This window comes from Haliaeetus albicilla, chromosome 27 (assembly GCF_947461875.1).
Source record: "Haliaeetus albicilla chromosome 27, bHalAlb1.1, whole genome shotgun sequence".
NCBI classification, from domain to species: Eukaryota; Metazoa; Chordata; class Aves; order Accipitriformes; family Accipitridae; genus Haliaeetus; species Haliaeetus albicilla.
In genome coordinates, this window is record NC_091509.1 from 10,494,682 (window position 1) to 10,515,051 (window position 20,370).

General features: G+C 50.0%; 2 protein-coding genes across 3 annotated transcripts; both read right to left on the reverse strand.

Annotated features, from left to right (window-relative positions):
- Positions 1-387: 387 nt before the first annotated feature.
- Positions 388-4,053, reverse strand: PCYOX1L (prenylcysteine oxidase 1 like). Its single transcript, XM_069772315.1, has 6 exons — positions 3,609-4,053; positions 3,032-3,238; positions 2,368-2,542; positions 2,067-2,278; positions 1,828-1,968; positions 388-1,211 (listed from the first exon to the last, which is right to left on the reverse strand). The coding sequence occupies exons 1-6, from the start codon at positions 4,036-4,038 to the stop codon at positions 553-555; spliced, it is 1,824 nt and encodes a 607-aa protein (XP_069628416.1). The 5' UTR covers positions 4,039-4,053; the 3' UTR covers positions 388-552.
- A 2,221-nt stretch (positions 4,054-6,274) lies between these two features.
- Positions 6,275-20,250, reverse strand: GRPEL2 (GrpE like 2, mitochondrial). Of its 2 annotated transcripts, XR_011322451.1 has the most exons (5): positions 19,135-20,250; positions 13,622-13,790; positions 12,654-12,735; positions 10,143-10,599; positions 6,275-8,641 (listed from the first exon to the last, which is right to left on the reverse strand). XR_011322451.1 is itself a non-coding variant. In XM_069772709.1 (4 exons), exons 1-4 carry the CDS (start codon positions 19,200-19,202, stop codon positions 10,244-10,246), a joined length of 675 nt encoding a protein of 224 aa, XP_069628810.1. In that variant the 5' UTR covers positions 19,203-20,250; the 3' UTR covers positions 6,275-10,243. The 2 variants fall into 2 exon arrangements, 1 of the variants encoding a protein (XP_069628810.1); XM_069772709.1 differs by having other exon boundaries at positions 6,275-10,599.
- Positions 20,251-20,370: the final 120 nt, after the last annotated feature.

Below are 20,370 nucleotides of genomic sequence, written 5' to 3' on the forward strand. Positions count from 1 at the left end.
TGCAAGCCAGGACCTGTGACAGCCCACCCTGCACGCCCATTCCTGGGGTGCTGGGCCAGCGAGTGGGGCTAGGCTCCATGCACGCACGGCACGGGAGAGGCCACGGGACATACTGCCCCAGCCGGAGCCAGCCTTACCACCGAGTTTCCCGGGGAAAAAGCCAGGAAGGCAGGAGAGGAGAGGCTGCCGTGGGAGCCAGGCAGCTCACTGCGGGGGGATCCATCTGCTGCTGATGCCAGCCAGCCTCATCCTTGAAAGCCCCCTCAGGTCCCTCTCAAAACCAGATGCATAGTGACCCTTTTTCACCAGAAAAGGCACAGGTTCCTTTCCAGTAGAGCCTGGGGAGGGGTAACAGGGAAACTGAGGCACGTGGCACAGACACACAGCAACACTGGGCAGGACTCTATTCCTGAAGGCGACACACGTTCAAGTCATGTGGGACACAGCCTGTTCCTTCTCCCCCAGCCCCAAACCCCCTGGTATCCCCCAGGCAATAAATACTCCCCAAGCTACTACACACAGAAGCTTCCAGCCCACCGCCTCCCGTGGGTGTCACAGCTCGGTCTTCACCTTGTGCATCAAGTCCTTCTGGTCAATTTTGTCCAGGTCCTGATGCCAGCGGTTGTAAGCCAGCAGGGCCACGTTTTTGGCTGCCACTGCTATCATCTCCATGGAGCTGGCCACCCACTCCACGCTGCTGAGGTAGAAGAGGTTTTCGTGGAGCATGATGGGCGGGAGGGACTTGGCAGCATCGTAGCGGGGATACGCCGGCCACTCTGTCACCTGCACCGAGTAGTAGGACCTGAAGAGGGTTTTCAGCTGCTGCTTGTCCAGCGGCTGCTGGGAGAGGACACGCCACACCGCGGCCTCCTGGGGCTGCTTGCGACGGAAAGCTGCTGAGATGTTGACAGGACAGATGTTGTCCATGGCATTGAAGAAGAGGTCAGGGGTGTCAGTGGTGAGGATGCTGGCGAAGGGGAAGAGCTTGGGGTCGGGGAAGCCGAAGTAGGAGGAGTTGAGGTAGCCATGCACCACAGAGGTGACGGAGGGCTGGAAGGCTCCGGGGAAGTCGGCGATGGGCGGCTCAAAGTTCTCAAAGGTGAAGTTGCTCCTGCTGGGGTGCAGGGGAGTCGTCACAACCACCATGTCATAGAAAGCTGAGCCATGGCCTTCACCACCCTCATAGTGTACCTGGTACAGGGCTCTCCCCTCTGAAAAGAGATGGTGGACAGTTAGGAGTAGCCCTGAGCCCCAAGAGGTATTGCCTTGGCCCCCTTTTTTCTAGCATGGCCTCCATCCCCTGGTTTTCCAGTACACACCAGTGCTGGACCATAGCATCTGATGGTTATGGATGAATTGCTGATGCTTTAGGGCAGTGGAAAGATTTTATCAAGCCTGTGGGAGAAAGTTTCCAGCCTAGTTGCTGGAAAGTTGCCCAGCCTAGTGGGGCAAGGAGAATTGGGGCAGCATAGCCTACCCCCCAAGCCCCAGCTACCCAGCCCTTCTGCTGTGCTGGACAGGGGAGCAAGCCTGCAACAAGGCTGATACCATAGAATAGACCTGAGGGACCTCAGAAGGGAGAGAGTGGAACCTCAGGGCCGAGATCCGTACCACAGGGCCCCCACCACATCAGACAAGGGAAGGAGATGGACAGACTCTCAGACCCTTGGCCACATGCTTTACCAGGACCAGGATGCTCTCCAGTCTCCCAACACTGGCTCTCTGCCCCAGCATCCCCACGCTGCCACCACCAACCTCCTGCCCTGGCACCCCCAGACCCACGTCCAGGCCAGCAGCACCCAGAGCAGACCCCGTGTCCAGGCTCACCTGAGCTGTGCAGAGAGACGCCCGTCACCCTGGCCGGGATGACGTTGGCTTTGGTCAGCTTCAGCAGACCTGAACACACCAGCTTGTTGCCTCCTTCCACTGCCCAGGTACTGCCCTGGGCCCCCGCCAGCGACATGGCTCCTGGGGAGAGGAAGAGGAGGGTGGCTCAACAGCCTGCCCACGGAGGGGACGCCAGGAAGGAGAGTCACACGGGGAGGAGAGGGAGTCCCCGGTTTAACCTGCAAAGGCGGGCACCAGCACCGACTGCCCGTAGCTGGAGCGCAGGACGGCCGCGACGACGTCGTCCACGAAGCGCTGCGTGACGCCCACCTCCAGCAAGGACTCGGCCACTGAGCGCTGTGTCATGTTGACGAAGGCATCACCCCCCAGCGAGCGCAGCATCTCCTCCAGGCTGGAGAAGGCATAGCCGTGCGCCTGGTACTTGTAGATCCTGGAGGGGACAGGAGCACAGGGCACCCGGTGATGCTCCGGTGCCAGGGAAGACCCCCTGCGTCCCCCCAGCCCCGCAGGCTCTCCTACCTCATGAACTTCTCCATCACCTCCTCCACCCACATCTGCAGGCGCAGGAAGCTGATGCCATAGTGCCACCAGAGCCGGAAGAGGTTGAGCAGGTACCAGTCAGTCTCCTCCAGGACGAAGTGCTCCCCGCTGAATATGGCACTCTTCCCTGCCACCTCACGCCGGTGCTTGAGGCCTGCAGGGAGCAGAGGGGCCCCGGCCCCGCCGGGCTGGCATGCCTCCCTGGGGCTGGCCGGCTGCTGGGAAAGGCCAGCGCCAAACACCGCCGCGGTGGGGATGCGGGCAAAGACGCTCTTGGAGGAGCATCAGGGAGTGTGAGACCCCAGGGCACTGGGACCCCAGGGAGATCCTATATGTTGAGGCATCCCATGGAGCTGCTGCTGCCTACTGGGACAAACTGGTGGGAGTTTGTGACACCACCCCCCCCCCAATTCCACCAGGACCCCTCGCCCTGATGATCTGCTGCGCCACCCCATCCCTTTCTCCTCCAGGGGACAACAGGGCTGGGGCGCAGAGACAGCAAGAGGGTGACCGCACGCCTGGGGTGCCGAGGTGGACTGGAAGCAGCCCTCCCCGCTGCCCCAAGCGCACGGCCCGGAGGGCACCCCAGCCCCCCCGGCTCAGGGAGGGAGTCCCTCCAAGCGCTTGGGGTGCCCGCGCTCACCCAGGATCTTGACGAAGTCCAGCATGTGGAGGCTGAGGGCGTGGATGGAGGCTCCCCTGCTCTCGTACTGCTGCTTATTGACGGTGACGGTGGCCAGCCGCCCGCCCACGCCCGCCGGTTCGTACACGTCCAGCTGCACCTGCGGCCCGAAGTGCTGCTGCAGGAAATAGGCGACGGCCGAGCCGCCCAGCCCGGCGCCCACCACGGCTGCCGGCGGGAGAGGGGCGAGGGCGGCCGGGTCAGCAGCGCGCCCCGAGAGAGCAGGGGGACGCCGCTGCCCCCCCCGCCCGGACCCCCGCGTTCCCCGGCCGCCGTGGGGGGGGGGGGAATTGGGGAAGAGGCCAGCGCCTCGGGGAATTAGGGAAGAGGCGAGCGTGGGGATGCCGCGGGGACGGCGCAGGGCTGCACGGCAGCGCGCCCCGCTCCCGCCCCGGAGGGATGCCGGAGCTCCCCTCTCCCGCCGCCCCCGGAGGCAGGCGAGCAGGGAGGAGGCCGGGTGCTGCCGGTACCCGGCACGGGTGCCCCCTCCCCGCCTCAGTACGCTCCCCCCCCCCCACACACCCCCCCCGGCTCCTACCGATGCTGCGCGGCGGGGCGCGGGCGGCGGCGGGCGCGGCCAGGAGGGCGGCGAGGGCCGGCAGGAGCAGCGCGGCGGGCGGCGGGGCCATGGCGGGGACGGCGGCGCGGAGAGCGGGTCCCGGCAGCGGCAGCGCCCGCCCCGCCCCGGCCCCGCCCCGGTCCTTACCGCAGGCTCGGCCCCCCGCTGCCGCCCCGGCCCGGTCCGGGCAGGGAGCCCGCTGGTGGCGGGCGGAGGGAGGCCTGCCCCGGCGCTGGGAGCCCTGAGCCGGCGCTGCTGCCGGCGACGAGGAGCAGGGCGAGCACGGGGAGGGGAGCGGGCTTTGTTCCCGCCGAGCCGGAGGGATGCGGGGAGCCTCGGACTGCTCCCCGGCTTTCGGGGGAGGGGTACGGGGGCAGCACCGGGCTCGCCGGAGACGCAGCAGCAGCATAAAAGCAGGCCTTGTGACAGCTTATCTCCCAGCACTCGTCCTCCGAGAACGACACGGGGGGTCAGAGGAGACCCTCGACATCCAGAAGTGCGGGGTGCGGCACGCGAACAACCCTCGGCACGGCCGCAGCGAGGATCCTCAGTGCCCTCCGTTCCTCACACGCCGGCTGCGCGCCCACCAGGACGCTCAGCGGCATCCCGCTCCCAATCAACCCAATGGGGAACCAAAGGGCCCAAAACCAGGAGCTCCCCCCCGGCACCACCTCTCTCCCGCTGCAAGCGTGCTGGGGCTGCACCATAGGGCAGTACTCGGGCCAAGCTGCTGCCGGAGCACATTTCCACATGCTCAGTCTGCACGTGGGCAACGGCACGCAGTGCTCAGTACCCGGCGGAGGGGAACAGGCTGCATCCTGCGGTGGTTCATGCATCAAGCAAGGGCATTTCAAGCTTTTGCCTGCACTTTTCTGCCCTGGGCAAAACAAGGCGCCCAACAGCCAGCAGCTTGTGCCATGGGGATGCCATCCGAGAGCCTGGTGCTACTCGGATTACAAAGGATAGCAAAGACTAAGCAAAAACTGGAACAGGTAGGACATGTAATGACAGACCCAGAGCCTGCTGTAGCCCAGGGCTGGCTCTGTACCAAGGGACAAAATTTAGTTTGAGAATCCGTCATCTGAACTTTGTCTCAGGAGAAACACAGCACAAGCACAGGCCCCCTCCTTTCCTCCAGCCAGCAACCACTTCAGAGTTCCTGCATGGGAGAGCATGCACAACCCAGAAACTCAGGCATGAACATTTGGGGGGAGGGGAGGGCCACAGACAAAAACTACCATAGCTCAGCTCACCCAAGCCCTTACAATGGGCAGTATCAACCCACCCAGGATGGGGAGATGACGTTCCCAAAGCTGCTTAAAACACAGCACACAAATATCTTTGCAGCATGCCTCAGGTTTTAACAAGCTCTTACTTAACCAGCCTGATTTCACCATGGCTGTGGGCGACAAAAAAATCTGGCTGTACATGCAGCAAGGAGTCCGGGTCAGCACCGCTCCTGATCGCCTCCCTCTCACGGCAGACCATGCCCTGCGTGCAGGTGTTCTGCAATACTGTGTCATAAGCAAAATGCTCTTCCCCCTGCTCACAAGCTCCGATGCTTTTCTGCAGATGGCGGTGGCTGTGGTTTGAAAACTCCCAACTCTCCCTGTTGCTACAGAGAAAAACCAGCAGAGCCAGAAATTACTAACACAGCAGCAGGCAGCAGTATTTCCTGGTCTAGTCTGGTTAGCGAACACCAAGCAATGCCACCACAGCTGCTTTTAGGCAGAACGAGTCCACAATCACAAGAGGACTTCGCTGGGAGATCTTTAGCACAAGAATTTAAAGCTCACCCCAGAAAGGCCATTTGTAAATTGTCTTTTGCAAAGGTTTTTTCTAGTGGGAAGTGCCATGGCACATTCAGAGGTTCAGGAGAACAAGGCAAGCAAGGCCCACCGACACGGCACCAACTGTTACGAAACTAAGGCAAAACCAGGAATGGAGGCCTGGCTATTTTTGTAGAGGATGTGGGAAGGGAGAGTAAGATCTGTTACAATCACACCCCTACAGAGAAAGCCTGTTTTTTTCTCCAACAAATCCCTGAAATCATAACCCGCCTGCAGATACCACAAGCATTAATACACACTGTATATTAAGCCATCCTTAATTCAGCGGCCATACAGTATGCCTGCTACAACATACCACGTCAAAAAGGGCAAAAAGGCAGCAAAGCCAAGCTGTGAGAGAATAGAATGGCTAAAATAAAACCAGGTATCAAGATTGCAACTGTTGGCAGAGTTCTGCAGAATGAACCACTACCAAAGGCTGGCAGAGAGCCTTTCTCTACACGATGGTCTGTGAGGAGACTTACTAGGAACAGACACAGAAGCAGGCATGGAAGTACCAGAGAACGACACACCCGGGCAGTTTACCAGTGCAGAAATCCCCGACAACTCACCTGCATGAGGAAAGACGACACGCACACATGTGTGTGCATTTCTAGGAGTCCACATAAAGCATTGTTAATAAAATGTTCAACATGTACTGCCATGGACTATAGCCCTTATTGTAGACAACTGGACAATTGTAGACAATTGTAGACAAAAGGAACAGTGAGAAACCTTTCAATCCACAGTCCCACCTGACTAGAATGGCAGTCAGAACAAGCAGCAGTTTGGCGCAGGGAAGAAAGGAAAAAGAAGCAACTGCAATTCTTTTTTATTAGCAAATGGACAGTATCTGGACATCTAAAGGAAATCAGCCCTTTCCAACATTAACTCAAATGTCATTGTCAATTACTTGCACCACTCCCACACTTCAGTCTTTGTCTTTCATACAGCTAGAACCTTTGGGTAAACAAAGAGCACAGAAACACACAACAAAATACAATATATACAGGTTTCCCACCAACTAAATGGACTTAGATTTTTGGAGATTAGCAATGCTTTGTTCATTTGACTCTGCAAGTAATATCAAAACATCTCAAGTTTTAAAATAAAAAAATACTACAATATTCACAATATAAAACTTAAATACATTTTTTTAAAAATTAAAGGACTGCTAATAGCTATTGATTTATCACGGCTGTCTCTCTCAACAGAAGCTCTGCTGATGAAGCACTGAGAATTTAAGGTTCACAAAGTGACATTCACATTCTGCACTGCTCCTGGTCAGAGTTAAGACGCTGACATGCTTATGAGACAGTGCCACTGGAGACTTGTCCAGGAGTTCAACTCAAATACACCCTCAACACTGAGTGGTACAGCAAGGTCACAGAACAAGGCAAACACCCATGTTCAGTGGGGCTGCCCACTTCCCGAGAGGAGAAATGCAGGCCCACACATCAGCATCTCATGCACATCTTTCTAGTTGTCTGCATTCCCAGCTCGAGCCCTTCAGTTCATGGCTAGGCAAACAGAGTGGAAATGACCAAGAGGTACATGACATTTCCTCTCCACTGCTATTCCATCCCTGCTAACGTACTCCTGTGCTTTACTACATAGTCATTGAATAAAGTGACTGGAGAGAAAAAGCTCCTGGGTCTGTCTCCTCTCTGGTCTAACTCTGCAGAGTGCAATGGAACCGCACCAACGGGGACTCTGCCCCACTGTGCTGAGTGGGCAAGCTTTACACAAACAGGGCAGACAAGGGAGCAAGAACCTACAAAGGAGAAATTCAATCCACCCTTATGCAATCTCACCCATGACAAAAGAGATCATTAAGTGTGCTTGAAAGGCAAGAGAATTAAATTTTGCCTAGGAAATCTGGATTCTGTGATGGAATCCAGGTTTGGTTATTTCATTTTCACTTCACCATTCAAAGGAAGCAGAAACTAGGACAAACAACAGCTACAGTATTTATCTCTTTGGTAACTTCTGTAGAAGAGTCTCTAAGCAATGGGTACATCTTACAGTAATCATCATAAAAGCCCAATAAGATCCTGTAGAAGTTTCATAGATTGAAAAAAACTGGGGCATGAACTGGGAAAATAGGTTGCCCAAAATTAAACAGGGCCTTTGGGAAGGTGAGAAAAGACTGCACAGGAACTGGATCCCTCAGATTCCTGCTCTAGCCACACAACAGCGCCGCAGTGAAAGTGGCTCCCAGATATACAAGCTGAATCAATAACCTCTTAGTACAGACAGAAGGTCTGGAGTGCATTTTAGGCTATTTCTTTAAGGCAAAAATGGGTGAATACTAGTTGAGGAAACAGGCAGGCTTGGCAAATAGTCCGAAGGTGGACCAAGTAGCTGTAGTATACTTTCACAGCCAAGTGGCTCCATGGGTCCTTTTAAAGAGGATTTGGATCCTATCGCATGTGGTCACACACTACTTTTAAATCTGGCTCAGGTAAGCTGCAGCCTTTCTATGACAGAAAACTACCTGTCATGTAAAATGCCTTTGCTTTTGTTTAGTTCCTTATAAATACAGTTTTACATTCAAAGTTAGTTTCCATAACCAGCTCTCCCCTCATATTGCAAAAAGACTCAGCTGATATAGCAGGGGCTGAAGAGGCAGCAGAGAACCCAACCGCTCCTTCCAGCTGAAGGCACAGTTTCCTCAGAACAGGCTGCAGACAGTCTTGAGACAAAATAGCAAGGCTTGCATTGCCACATTTCATATTTTACCTGTTCTTTGTCTTGAGTAACAGCGTAACCTGGTGACCCAGTCAGCAAGTAGACCAGCAAAACAACGAAGTCCTGTATGTCTCTGAAATTTCCAACAACATGGTAAAACAAGAGCACTGAACAAGAGTTTTGTCCAAAGTGATCTAATGCTGCCATGAAGTGCTGTTTCAGGGCTGAAATCTCAAGTACCTGCCTGAAAACCCACCTACAGAGAGGCAGAAAACCGCACTTCAGAAAGTACCCACTACCGAGTCACCCACATACAGCTGTCACTAAAGCAGCTTGCATGGAGCATATTAGAAACGTGCATCTTCCTTAAATTTCTGGAATGACAACCAACTAGCTGCACATAGTCTCCCCAGATGAAAGACTGTCGATAGCTGCTAATTGAAGACTGCGGTAATCTTGAAGTCCACCACAAAAGGATTATGCAACTGAAGCCTGCAAAGGAATGGGAGACGAATAAGCTTTCTTCCAAACCAGTGATGGCATCCACCATAAGTAAAGAGTTTTTGGAAGTGGATCTCAAATAACTGTCTGGCCATGGATCCAATTCCAGAAAGTAAAAAGGCAGGAATTAATGAATCAGTAAGAAACAACCCAAAAACAACCATTCCTGCCTCCGTTTCGTGTAGTGCAGACCATAGGCTGATTTATATAACTCTTCGGTCATTATACTGCTTGCTGTTCTGTAAAGGGTTAAATTCTGATCTTACTCAGTGACTGCATGCTTTCAGCTGAGATAAATGGACTCCCAGGCAAAAGGACCACTGGGAAATACATATGCCATGCTGTGACAACAACATGCCTCCAACTAAGAGGACGGCTTGAGGTCAGCTTTCACTTCCTCAGCCTTCTGCTTCTCTGGCTTTCTTGTCACCGCTGCTAAAATTGGTTCAAGGGCACTTGAGACTTTTAGTAGAAAAGATTTTTCTCCTTGCATCAAAACCCAAAAGGTTTAATAGTTACTATGACCACGCAAAAGTAGAATCTGAATGTGAATTGGAAGTTAGTGTTATCCGAGTACCATTATTGGAGAGCTGAGAAAACAAAACAGTCCAGATTTCCTGCTTAAGGGCACATCTCCATTTTGCTAGCAGCTGCAACAAAGAGCATATAGTTTATCATGCTTGAAAGCTGCACAAATACCCATCAGGGAAGAGAAATTACTCTCCTTTAAAATATACTTTTTGGTTGGAGAAAAAGAGATTTGAGAACAGTTTTTTGGCTCCACCAAGAACTGCTACTCCCTGTTTTACCTTTCGGAACAAGGAGGCAAGCTAAAATTTTACCTGGAGAACAAATATTAACACATTAGTCTGACCTAACAACTGAATTTTCTTTAAAACTTCATCTGTATTTAACTGTAGTACGACACAAGATTTCACTAATTCAGGATTGTTCTCCTGAAGTGACATAAGAAAAAGCTGCCCTAAATGTCATTTCAAGTGATCATCTTCATCCCCACCTGAGGGGTCTGGGGACAAGAGAAGACACGAAAACCAGCCTGATAATAATACTCAGCCCTTTGGGCTTTTCTTCTCCCGAGTGCTTTGTAAAGAAAAAGCCTCACCACATCCCTGTGAGGTAGGTCAGTAAGTATTATTATAGTCCCTTAATACAGATACGGAAACTGAGGCAGAGAAGTTACTTTCCTGAAGGCCACTGCAGGAGTCTGTCTTGGAGATGGAACCGGGAGACAAGATTCCTTAGCTCTCAGAGAATTTCCCTTTCTCTCCCATACCTCCCCTCTTCCCCATACAAGTCTTAATGGAGAAATGAGCAACAGAGAAAGGGGCTACAGTGCCACATTTGTGACAAATAGCAGGACTTCTAATACTACTCCACATACTCCAAAAAGGATTATTAAATATACAGGTACCTTAGAATTAACGGCAAAACGACTGCACACATTATAAAGAAGCCAACATACAATACAAACCTAGCTTAATAAATAAGTAAAGACATGCAGCTGCAGTTGTGACTGAGTGCTGAGGGGTCCTCAGCTCAGTAAGGTCCCAGATGCCAATGGGTAAGCCCACGTCATTCCTGTGACTCTACTGCCACGCCGACAAGTGCGTGTCTGATAGTGCGACCGTGGAGTTTATAGCCATCCTGAGTCACCAGTGCTATTGTGCCTGGCTGCATTCCCTCGGCTGGTACATGGCAGACTATTTCATGGTCATATGGGTCATATTTGCCACCAACAGGGTTCATTTTCTGAAGGCCATGTTTGGCAAATACACTTTGCAATTTGGCCTCTATGAGAGAGAGGCCTTCATAGATTTTCTTCAGGGTTGGATTTGGATTACTAGGTTCTGCTTCTTCTGCGGCACTCTCTGCAGTCTTCTCCAAGATATCTGCTACCTCCACAAGGTCCCTGCAGAAACTCTGGATCCCTACATGCACAAAGAAGCAAGAAGTAAATGAAGGGCAGTTTACAGAACATACAGAGCTACAGTACCAGTGATAGGCACAGAGTCACAGCAGTTTGAAAGCATGTTTAAAGCTCCTAATTGATTTGAACCGTTACTTTAGTGAGAGCAGACGGTGTCTTCTGTATCCTGTAGCCAAACCTTTATCATTACATGGGTAGTAATCTAAAGACTCCCCAAATCAAGGTATATGCAGGAAAGGTACATCTATATATATATATATATATATATATATATATATATATATATATAATACCTGACAAAGCAGAGCATTAGTATTTCACTCCAAAAAGTTCTTGCAACTAAGATTTGTCATTTAGGACACTGTTCCACACCCTCTCATACAGTCCCACAGACATAAGTGTTTTGCCAAGCAACTCACACAAATGCACATGGGCACAGGGAACAAACAAAATGGGGGGAAGTAAAAACAATACATGACCATTCAAAAGTACATCCTCAATTTTATTCATAAGTTAAAACTACTGTGGAAGGACTGGGAAAGATGGTCCTTGGGTTGGTCATGAAAAGTCATGCAGTCTTTTTCATTAGAAAAATGGGTTTAGATTGTATACATTTCCAGAAGTGGTGTACTACACAGTGCAGAAATTTCAGGAAAAACAGCCTCCCTCAGTTATATAGATGCCGTAACTAACTTACTGGAAAGACATATTAGGAAAACAAAGAAAGAGAAACAATAGTTAGGTGCTGTCTATGGTTGTACATACATGTTTAAACATGCGCAGAATGAAGAAGCATAAAGGAGAAGCAACAAAGGAGCACACAGAAGCAGACCGGTTACCAACCATTTCATAGAATCACAGGATCATTTAGGCTGGCAAAGACCTTTAAGTCCAACTGTTAACCTAACACTGCCAAGTCCACCACTAAACCATGTCCCTTGTCCCATCTTTTAAATACCTCCAGGGATGGTGACCCAACCGCTTCCCTGGGCAGCCTGTTCCAATGCTTGATAACCTTTTCAGTGAAGAAATATTTCTTAGTATCCAATCTAAACCTCCCCTGGCACAACTTGAGGCCATTTCCTCTCATCCTATCACTTGTTACCTAGGAAAAAGAGACTAACACCCACCTTGCTACAACTTCCTTTCAGGTTTTCCTCTTGCACCAGAGTTTGTTTTAATGCTCTACAGACCCCCATGCCTCACTCTGTGAGCAACTTCTAATAAAGAACCTAATTTTTCTTCAGATCTGAAGCATACTACATATAAAATTCAAAGACCTCAACCCCCCCCTCAAAACCAATGGTGCTGATTATCCCAGAACTCAACAGCCATTTTATAGCACAATTGGTAGAACAGCAAGAAAAATACAGCAACTCTTATTTCAAAGCTAGAACAAAACTAGAACAAAAAAACTTCCAAAATTCATGCATTGTGGAGAATAAGTTTCTCATTCCCACAGATGGTGCTGACAGAGTGCAATGATTAAACAGCAGTTTATTCCCTGTTCACCTGCCTCTGTGGCCAAAGCTACAAATTCAGCTCACTTGACTGATGGTAAAATATTTCTTATAGAAGTTTTAAAGAATGTCTGATATAGGAATTGACAAACTTTGTCCCAGGCAGCATCTACCTCCTAAAAGCTAGAGCAGAAGAGAAGAGGCTGTTAATATAGTAAAGGAGATCACAACCTGATGACACAGCTGAGTATGAAATACACCCTGCCAGAGCCAAATCTCAGCATACAGAAGAGCCTGTAATTTCAACCAAGTCAGCAGAACTACACTCAACTGCACTGGGCCTATTTTATTAAAAAAAAAAAATAAAAAAAAAAAATCACAAAACAGTCACTGAGATAAACCTGATAGGACACAGCTGGACATACAGAAAAAATAGTGAGTAAGCCCAGACACCAAAAGTCCAGGCCAAACATCACGCCAAACTTTACAATGAATGAGGGCAGGATGGGGGGAGAGAGAAAAGCTGTTGATCAGCATTTTATGCTCAGGCAGGCAGGCCACCACAGTAAGCACAGCTCTGTCTCACTTTGCTTACCAAAGAGCTTGGCATCTTCCACAAACTTCTGTGTTCTCCTCCGGACATTCTCAGAATCTGCCAAGGCTTTCCGGTATCGTTCCTGTAACCACAATAGCAAGGGGACACATCAAACAAGGAGGTAAAACCCATTTCCTGACAGCTGGCAATCCCTTAGAAACACTTTAAAAACAGCCCACTTCATGTCAGAATGTTGTGCTGGGCTTCTGCATTTTCACTACATGCAAACCCAGGTCTCTCTCCTACTGATTAGTCAGCACAACTGCAACTCCCTCAAAAGACCCAAGTGAAGGCCAGAAGCATTCAGGGCGAAGCTCAGTTGAACACCACACCACATTGTCAGGCTGCTGCTTTTTGCATGACTCACTGTGGCTATTCAGACACTCCTTTCTCTAGCAGGCAAGCTGGCAGTCTCAGCAACAGATCTGCAACTGGCTGATTTATCGCTTGGTGCAGTAGTATTCTCAGGGCCATTATCTCCAGAATTGCCCGGTGCTGCAGTATTTAATCCTCTCCTTAGTCACATCTGTTCTTCAAAGTCCCTATAACGTGATCCCTACCATTTCCACCACACCACTGTCACTAAGGAGGACTTCCTCTCTTGGACAATCTGAATACGGTGCAACACAGCATGTGACACTAATCGGATGAACCTACTGCTATCCCCTCTGTACAACACTGTGAAAAAACTGACCAGACCACCTGCAGCATACAGTTTTGCCTGCCAGGATCATACTATCAGTGTCTTGCTCCTAGGTGCTACTGACGGATGGTGTTTCTGAGGAAGGCAGACTGTACTTCCACAGTGCACCCTCTCACACTCAGAGCACAGCTGCTTTGAAGGCTGCCACAGGACAGCGGCATTGTGTGTGTGTTACAGGGCTTACAGAGAAAGCCAGGGCTGAAAGACAGACCTAGTCAAGGGCACTGAATGAAAGACATCATGATGCCACCAGCAGCATACTCACAGTTAAATCCCGGACTTGTTCTTCCAATTTGATGGCTTTGTGCTCTAAGGCACAGTCAGAAAGGGGATGCTTGGGCTCATCACGGGGATCTTCCGGACCACACTCATCTCCTGTACTTCTCTGCTGAGCTGCAGTGCTGAAAACACAGTGGGATCCCCTGAAATACAAACTAGAGACAAAGAAGGGAAGTCAAGTAACAACAGGCTCAATAAGAATTCTAGTTTAGTGTAATAACTAAAAGCAGGCTCTCTTAAAAAAGGTACATAGGATTCTAGATAAAATTTTAGCACTTTTCAGAAAATATGGACAACTAGCACAGAAACACAGAGACAGATGTTTTGCAAAATTCTTTTATTTTAGACTCACATGTCACTACAGAGGCTATACACCACTTCTTTGACATACCTTGAAAAGAGTCAGATTTTCACAGGAAAACAAGTTGTGAGTTGCATTTTTGCTGACCTCCTAGTACAGGTGGTCAATATCGAATGACAAACTTCAGAAAAATGTTTGCAAGGTAGTCTTGAAAAGGAGGCAGGTAGTGTAAAGCTGTTTATACAGCTATTTAAAAAATCCCCAATGTTCTGAGCAAAATTCAGCAAGATCTGCAAACCCATGGCACTTAATAAGATAGGCATGCAGAGCCTAGTCTGCTACCCAAGATGGTACAATGACCGCAAAAGGGCAAGTCACACACATCTCGAACTGCTGGCTAGCGGAGGATCCAATTCCCAGATGCTCTGACCCATTTGTTCTCCTGGTTGCAAACAGACATTGTATTTGGTGTATTCAGTTTTCCTCCTATTGAGTGAAGGGGATGAGAGTTTGAACCTTTTGCCAATCAGTTCTTCTTCCAAAGTAGCAATTGCTAGACTGTATCCAGCTTTCATGTCCACTGCACAAACTACAGTTAAGAAACCACAGAGAAGTGTCAGAGACATGACCAAGTTGTGTCCATCCCAAATATTCTGGAGCCTTCTGCCAGGATCTTCACAGCTCCATTAGCTGTGTTGGGAAAAGGGACTGAACATGCCAACTGAAAATTGTCCCTAATATTCTCCAATATTTCTAAGCACTTCAAATGTTTTTATCTCTATTGGCAATGAAAGAGTCCCAAAGGCAAAAAAAACCCCAAACAAGCCCAAGCCTCAAGTGCTGAAGCCTACCCTATTTCCAATTACTTTTTCATCCCAAGTATGCTTTTCAACTAAAAAGCACACTTGTCAGTTGTTTGTGTTGGTACAGCAGGTGGAGCTCATCTAGGAGCCTGACTCCACAACTTGCAGATGAAATGATGAAACAACCAAAGAGCCAGGTAATTGGATTGAGCTGTATAAAGACCACCTAGGTGCTTAGCAGCCTATTCTATACTGTAACAATCTCACATGTTTTCAAAAAACTAGATAATAGAAGTCTATCTGAAAACAGTTTGGTCAGAAGATGATCAAAACCAGCATGCTAGACACTTTGAAAAATAAAGAAAACATTTTTCACTTCATTCTGTTCTTTTCCAGAAAGCCCTTCACCTGCGGTAACAATGCTGTCATTCCAAACCAAGAGTTTTCACTCCCCCTCCTACACCACTTGCTTTTACAAACCAACCTAGACAGGACCCATTCCTGTCAGCATGAGGCCAAAGCCTCAGCCCACCTCCTTCTCACGCCTTACACCATGAACAGGGTCTGCAGCAGAAAGTTCAATTTACTTCCAAACCAGCTCCATTCAGGAAACATTTTAATATATGCTTAAGAAGGAAGGGTGTTTCCTTTTTTTTGGGAACACCTGGGCTCCTCCTTTGAGCAGGGCTTTCAACATCCCCTTTAATAGAGGGGTTTTGCATATACTAAGTGCACAGAGGTCGCTGCACTGTCACCAACTCAAAATACTGTGTTTATACAGCACAATTCAACACTGCACAGAGATGCTAATTTAGGCCCCAGAATTGATATAGCTGAGTTCATGTTACCAGGCCTGCACCATTAAGCTTTCTTACTTTTCAGCAAGACTATATTGCTCAGGTACAATGTCGCAGAAGTACACACCTTTTGTTTCTGGGTCTATCAAATCGTTCATGAGACCAAAGTGTTGTTCAGCAATCCAGCTAAGCTAAGCTTACAGTGGCAACTGGGACAGGTTTGCTCCCCTTATTCCAGTACTGGAGCTGTGCAGAACGAAGGTTCAGGGAGTTAAACCAGCTGAAAACTAACCCTACAAAAAAACCCTCAAACCCGACTTTTCTGACTGTGTCCCTGAATAGGTTTGCTGACAGATCAGATGAGTGCAAGTGCCAGTACAAAAGAGAAGACAAACACGTGAAGCCTGGTGAGATGTGGGAGGGAGAATATGGGGAAGGGAAGAGGTGTCCCCCTTTAGGTGGCAGCCAGGGCTTAGACTGGCTCAGCTCTATGACCAAAGCACAGTTTAAGAGATTTATATCTGCCCAAAGACCACCAAGCATCGCCTACCACTCCCTGCTTAGCAGCCCAGATGTTTCCTCATTTTATCTTTAATACAAGGTTGCTAAATGTCCCACAACACTAATAACAAACTTCCTTTTCCCACCTGAAGACACTTGCATATGCAATTTTTTTATTAAGTGGGTACTTAAAACATGATCTGTATGTCAAACCACTCCTTCTCAACACATTACATACTAGACACAAGTCTGAAAGTGCTTCTGCTACCTACACTTGCTCTACATCAGGACGTTCCTCACACTAATCTTTAAAGAACCAGACAAGGGGCTGTCACTAGGCTCTTTTCAAAAAGCTGCCCAGCCACAGCGGTTCTGGGTTCCAGGAATGCCAACACAGAAGAAAACCCCACACTTTAACCCTGGCTGCAGAGAGATTTGTTTGGCGCACAAGACCCCATCTTGAATGATTTTTAAGATGCTTGTCACATTTGTTTTGTTGACTGGTTAACGTAAGCACTTTTTCAAAGTTATAGAAAGTAGACTAAACAGGAGTTGAGGACAGAGAACAACCCCCTTCACCAAGCCTTCAAAATCAATCGTGAAGCTTTAAACAACTGCAAAGCTTTCTTTGTAAATAAAAGGTGCATCCGTGGTAAGCACCAGCTGCAAGCTTTGTCCTTTATCATCTTGCATTTAATTTAAAGAGCTGCAGGGATGGAAATTAGCCATGCTACAGATGAGCCAAAGAACCTGAAATGCAACTGAGAAAGCAGCCTTGCTAGGTGCCTCACAGGTTAGACTCCTGTGTCTTAAAAAAGCTATACAAATGAGTTAACTCTTCTGCATCCAAGAAGCAAAGGTGAGTCATTTCCCTCTGCAAGTGATTTACACTACACAGATGGGTGTGTTTCAGTGTGTAGGAGGAGAGGGGCATGAATGAGCTGGTGCCTCAGCTATGGGGACCTGCCTACGTGAAGCAGAGAGCTGCCTGCATGGACTCCTTTTTCCAGCTCGTGAAACCAAGTCACAGAACACTCCCCCGTGCAGTGAAATGCCCTGGGTATCAAGTGCTGTTCAGATGAGCCTGCCTTAAAAGTTGTAGGCAAGAAACAAGAACCACAGACTGACTCCAAAGGGAATACTTAAGAAGGACTATTATGCAGAACTGAAAATGCCACTCAGTTTACTTCTTCCTTCAGGATGAAAGAAATACTCCACTAAAAAGGGCAAGTGCTATTTACAGTCTGTCCACTGCACTGTGCTCCATCTTCTAAACACAGTCTTGATCCCAGCTGCCCTAAAAATAGGCAGAAATCCCACTGGAGGAGTTGACACATCCTGAAGTGACAGACACATGGAAGTCCCAGAGTGCGTGAAGGGATTATACAAGTAAGCTGGTGATACAAAAAGATTTACAAACTGATGTCACAGAAAGCCAAGTAGATAGATATAGCAGAGGAGTTGATTGTAGCCATATGGTTTAAGCCAATTGTCCTTGAAGATTAGAATTTAAATACGAGAACGGGTCTCTGTGGTCAGAACAATAGTATCACCTCTTTCTGGAGCACAGGCACCATACCCTAACATCCCAAACCGACGTTGTCAAGTTCCCTCTGAACACAAGGGTCCTACCCGATCTCTCCTTAAACACTCCCTCCTCCTCCCAAATCAGCATGACAAAGCACGCAAGTGCTGAGACACACAGAAACATCTGCATTGGTGTTTTAGCTCTGATGAGCGTGCTTTGGAAGGAAATCTCCTAATTATCCTCAATTACTGCACTCTGTTTCATCAGGGAGCAATACCAGAGATTAATACCATGAGGATTCCTCTTTGACGAAACTGGAGAACAAGCTTGTGCAGTGCACCTTAATGCAGGATGGGTGTTAACTGGGCAGTAGGCTCCCAGTCTACAGCGAGTCCAGGCTAAGAAGTCCCCAAGACGCGGGCAGCATGGGTGTCTGGGCCCCACCACCCACCGCTTTGCTGTACGGAGCCACTCCTGTTGGCTGCGACGCAGCCACGGGCACAGAAAACTTGCATAGAAAGTGGAGTTTCACACCGATGGCAGGTTCTGGCAATCCTCCATGAAGGAAGCCTGCTCAGCTTCCATCAAAGTCACCTATTTCAAACTTGGTGGACATGCTGAAAGGGGCAACGCAGTTTTCACACATGTAAGAGCATATGAAAGAGGAAGGACTTTCAGACACGCATCTTTACATTTAGTCCCAAACGCAGATGCTGCTATGATGTGCTGCAGCATTATTTTATTGCATTTAAATGGTCTTTCTTTTTCTTCCCCCCAGAAAAAAACTCTGGGATAAACTAACATGCATTTTGGCGTTTTTTCTTTTCACCTGCCCACATTCCACTCAAATAACCAAAGCACCTGTTATGGATTTCCATTTTATAAGCCATATTCCACAATGTCCAAAAATATGCCTGGACACTGTTTTTCTGTCTAAATATTGACACAATTAAATGGACCCTCTTCCCTCGACCATCCAAAACACGCTGAAAGTCCAGGTGCTGCATCTCTAACAAAAATAAAAACCGAGGAGCACGTTAAACATATAGGTCATGAATAAATGGTTCAGATGGGCAAGAAGAGACTCGGAAATCCCCCGTGGATACGTGTAACGGCAGGAAACAACCTCACAACGTGACTTACTGACCGCAGAAACGCTTTACCTCAAAAATGAAAACCGATTTTTTTTTGTTTTGTTTTCCTCAAAACGTCACTTTTCCAGGAAAGAGCTTGCCTATTGAGAGCTTATTCTTCTTCCAGGCCTTCTGAAGAGCTAAGGGCGGGCTGCGTGCCCCTCATGAAGGGTAAGTAGTTGGGGGGGGGGGGAGAAGGGGACACGGCGTCCTTCCAGGGGAGGCCCGGGCCGGCCCACACCCCCGCGGGCGCGTCGGGCCCGGGCCCGACGAGGAGCTTCGTCGGGCCCGGGCCCGGGGCGCTGCCACGTCTCGCAGCGAGCCCGCCACAGGAGGGGAGGGGTCAGCGCCGCAGCCGTTGGCGACCGTTAACGGCTGAGGGAGAGGGACGACGCAGCCCCGCTCCCCTCTTGCACTTCCCGCCGCCTCCACGTACCTGCCGCGCCGCGGCGAGCCGCCGAGGGAGAAGACGGTCCCGAAGCGCCGCAGGGAACGGGCGGCCATCGCCCCGCCAACCGACGGACTGACTGAGGGAGGGGGAACGACGCGCCGGCGCCGCCCGCCAACTACGACTCCCAGAAGCTCCCCCCCCCGGGCGGACTACGAGTCCCGGCAGGCAGCGCGGCGGGGCGGGCAGCGCCTCAGAGCGGGTCTGGCGCGGTGCTTGGGCCGGTGGTCCGGGCGCGGCGGGGCCGGGGCCCCGCGGCTTGATGCGGTGCTCCTGCCGCCGCTGGCCGCGCGGCCTAGGGGGCTGGTAAGGCGACAGGTTTCACCTCTTGTTCAGTAAAGGCTGAGAGAGGCTCGCGCCAGCAGGCTGACCTGAGGCGGAAGAAAGTGTTTCTCACCCCGTGGTGAATAAAGATTAAAAAAACTCCGAACCTTGGCCAAGCGTGCCTTTTAACTGAGGACTGCCTCCACGGGGGCCTACGGGAAAGATGGGGAGAGACTCTTTATCAGGGAGTGTGGTGAGAGGATGAGGGGTAATGGTTTTAAACAAGGAGGGTAATTTTACGTTGGATATAAGGAAGAAATTCTTCACTCTGAGGATGGTGAGGCACTGGAACAGGTTGCCCGGGGAAGCTCTGGCTGCCCCATCCCTGGCAGTGTTGCAGGCCAGGTTGGATGGGGCTTTGAGCAACCTGGTCTAGTGGAAGGTGTCCCTGACCATGGCAGGGGGGTTGGAACTAGATGAGCTTTAAGGTCCCTTCCAACCCAAACCATTCCAGGATTCTATGATGTGCTTTCACGGGCTGTGATGGTCCAGCTCCATTTCTCCCCACTGTGGGCAGACCCTCCTTGTTTCTTTAGTGGGAGAGGCAATGCTTGAGGAGCAGGTTTTTACCCTTTTCCTAAGTGAAATGGGACGGTGCGGCTCCAGGTCTCAGAGGGGACAGGAGCAGTGACAACTGGCACAGGGAAGCCGCTGCCAAGAAGAGGATGAGCACCGTCAGGAATGGGGCTTTCCTGCACCATCCCTGGGAGCCTCTCCAGCCTGGGCAGCGGGCAGCTAAGCTCACGGCTCTGAGCTAACTGCAGTCACTAACATGGTGTACAAGATTCACCCAGCCTGCCTGCCCCAGCAGCTGCTGTCACAGGGGTAACGAGCCCACCCCAGACCCACCCTGGCCCATTTCACTGTGAGCAGGAGTAGTTTACCTACTGTGCTCCCTAC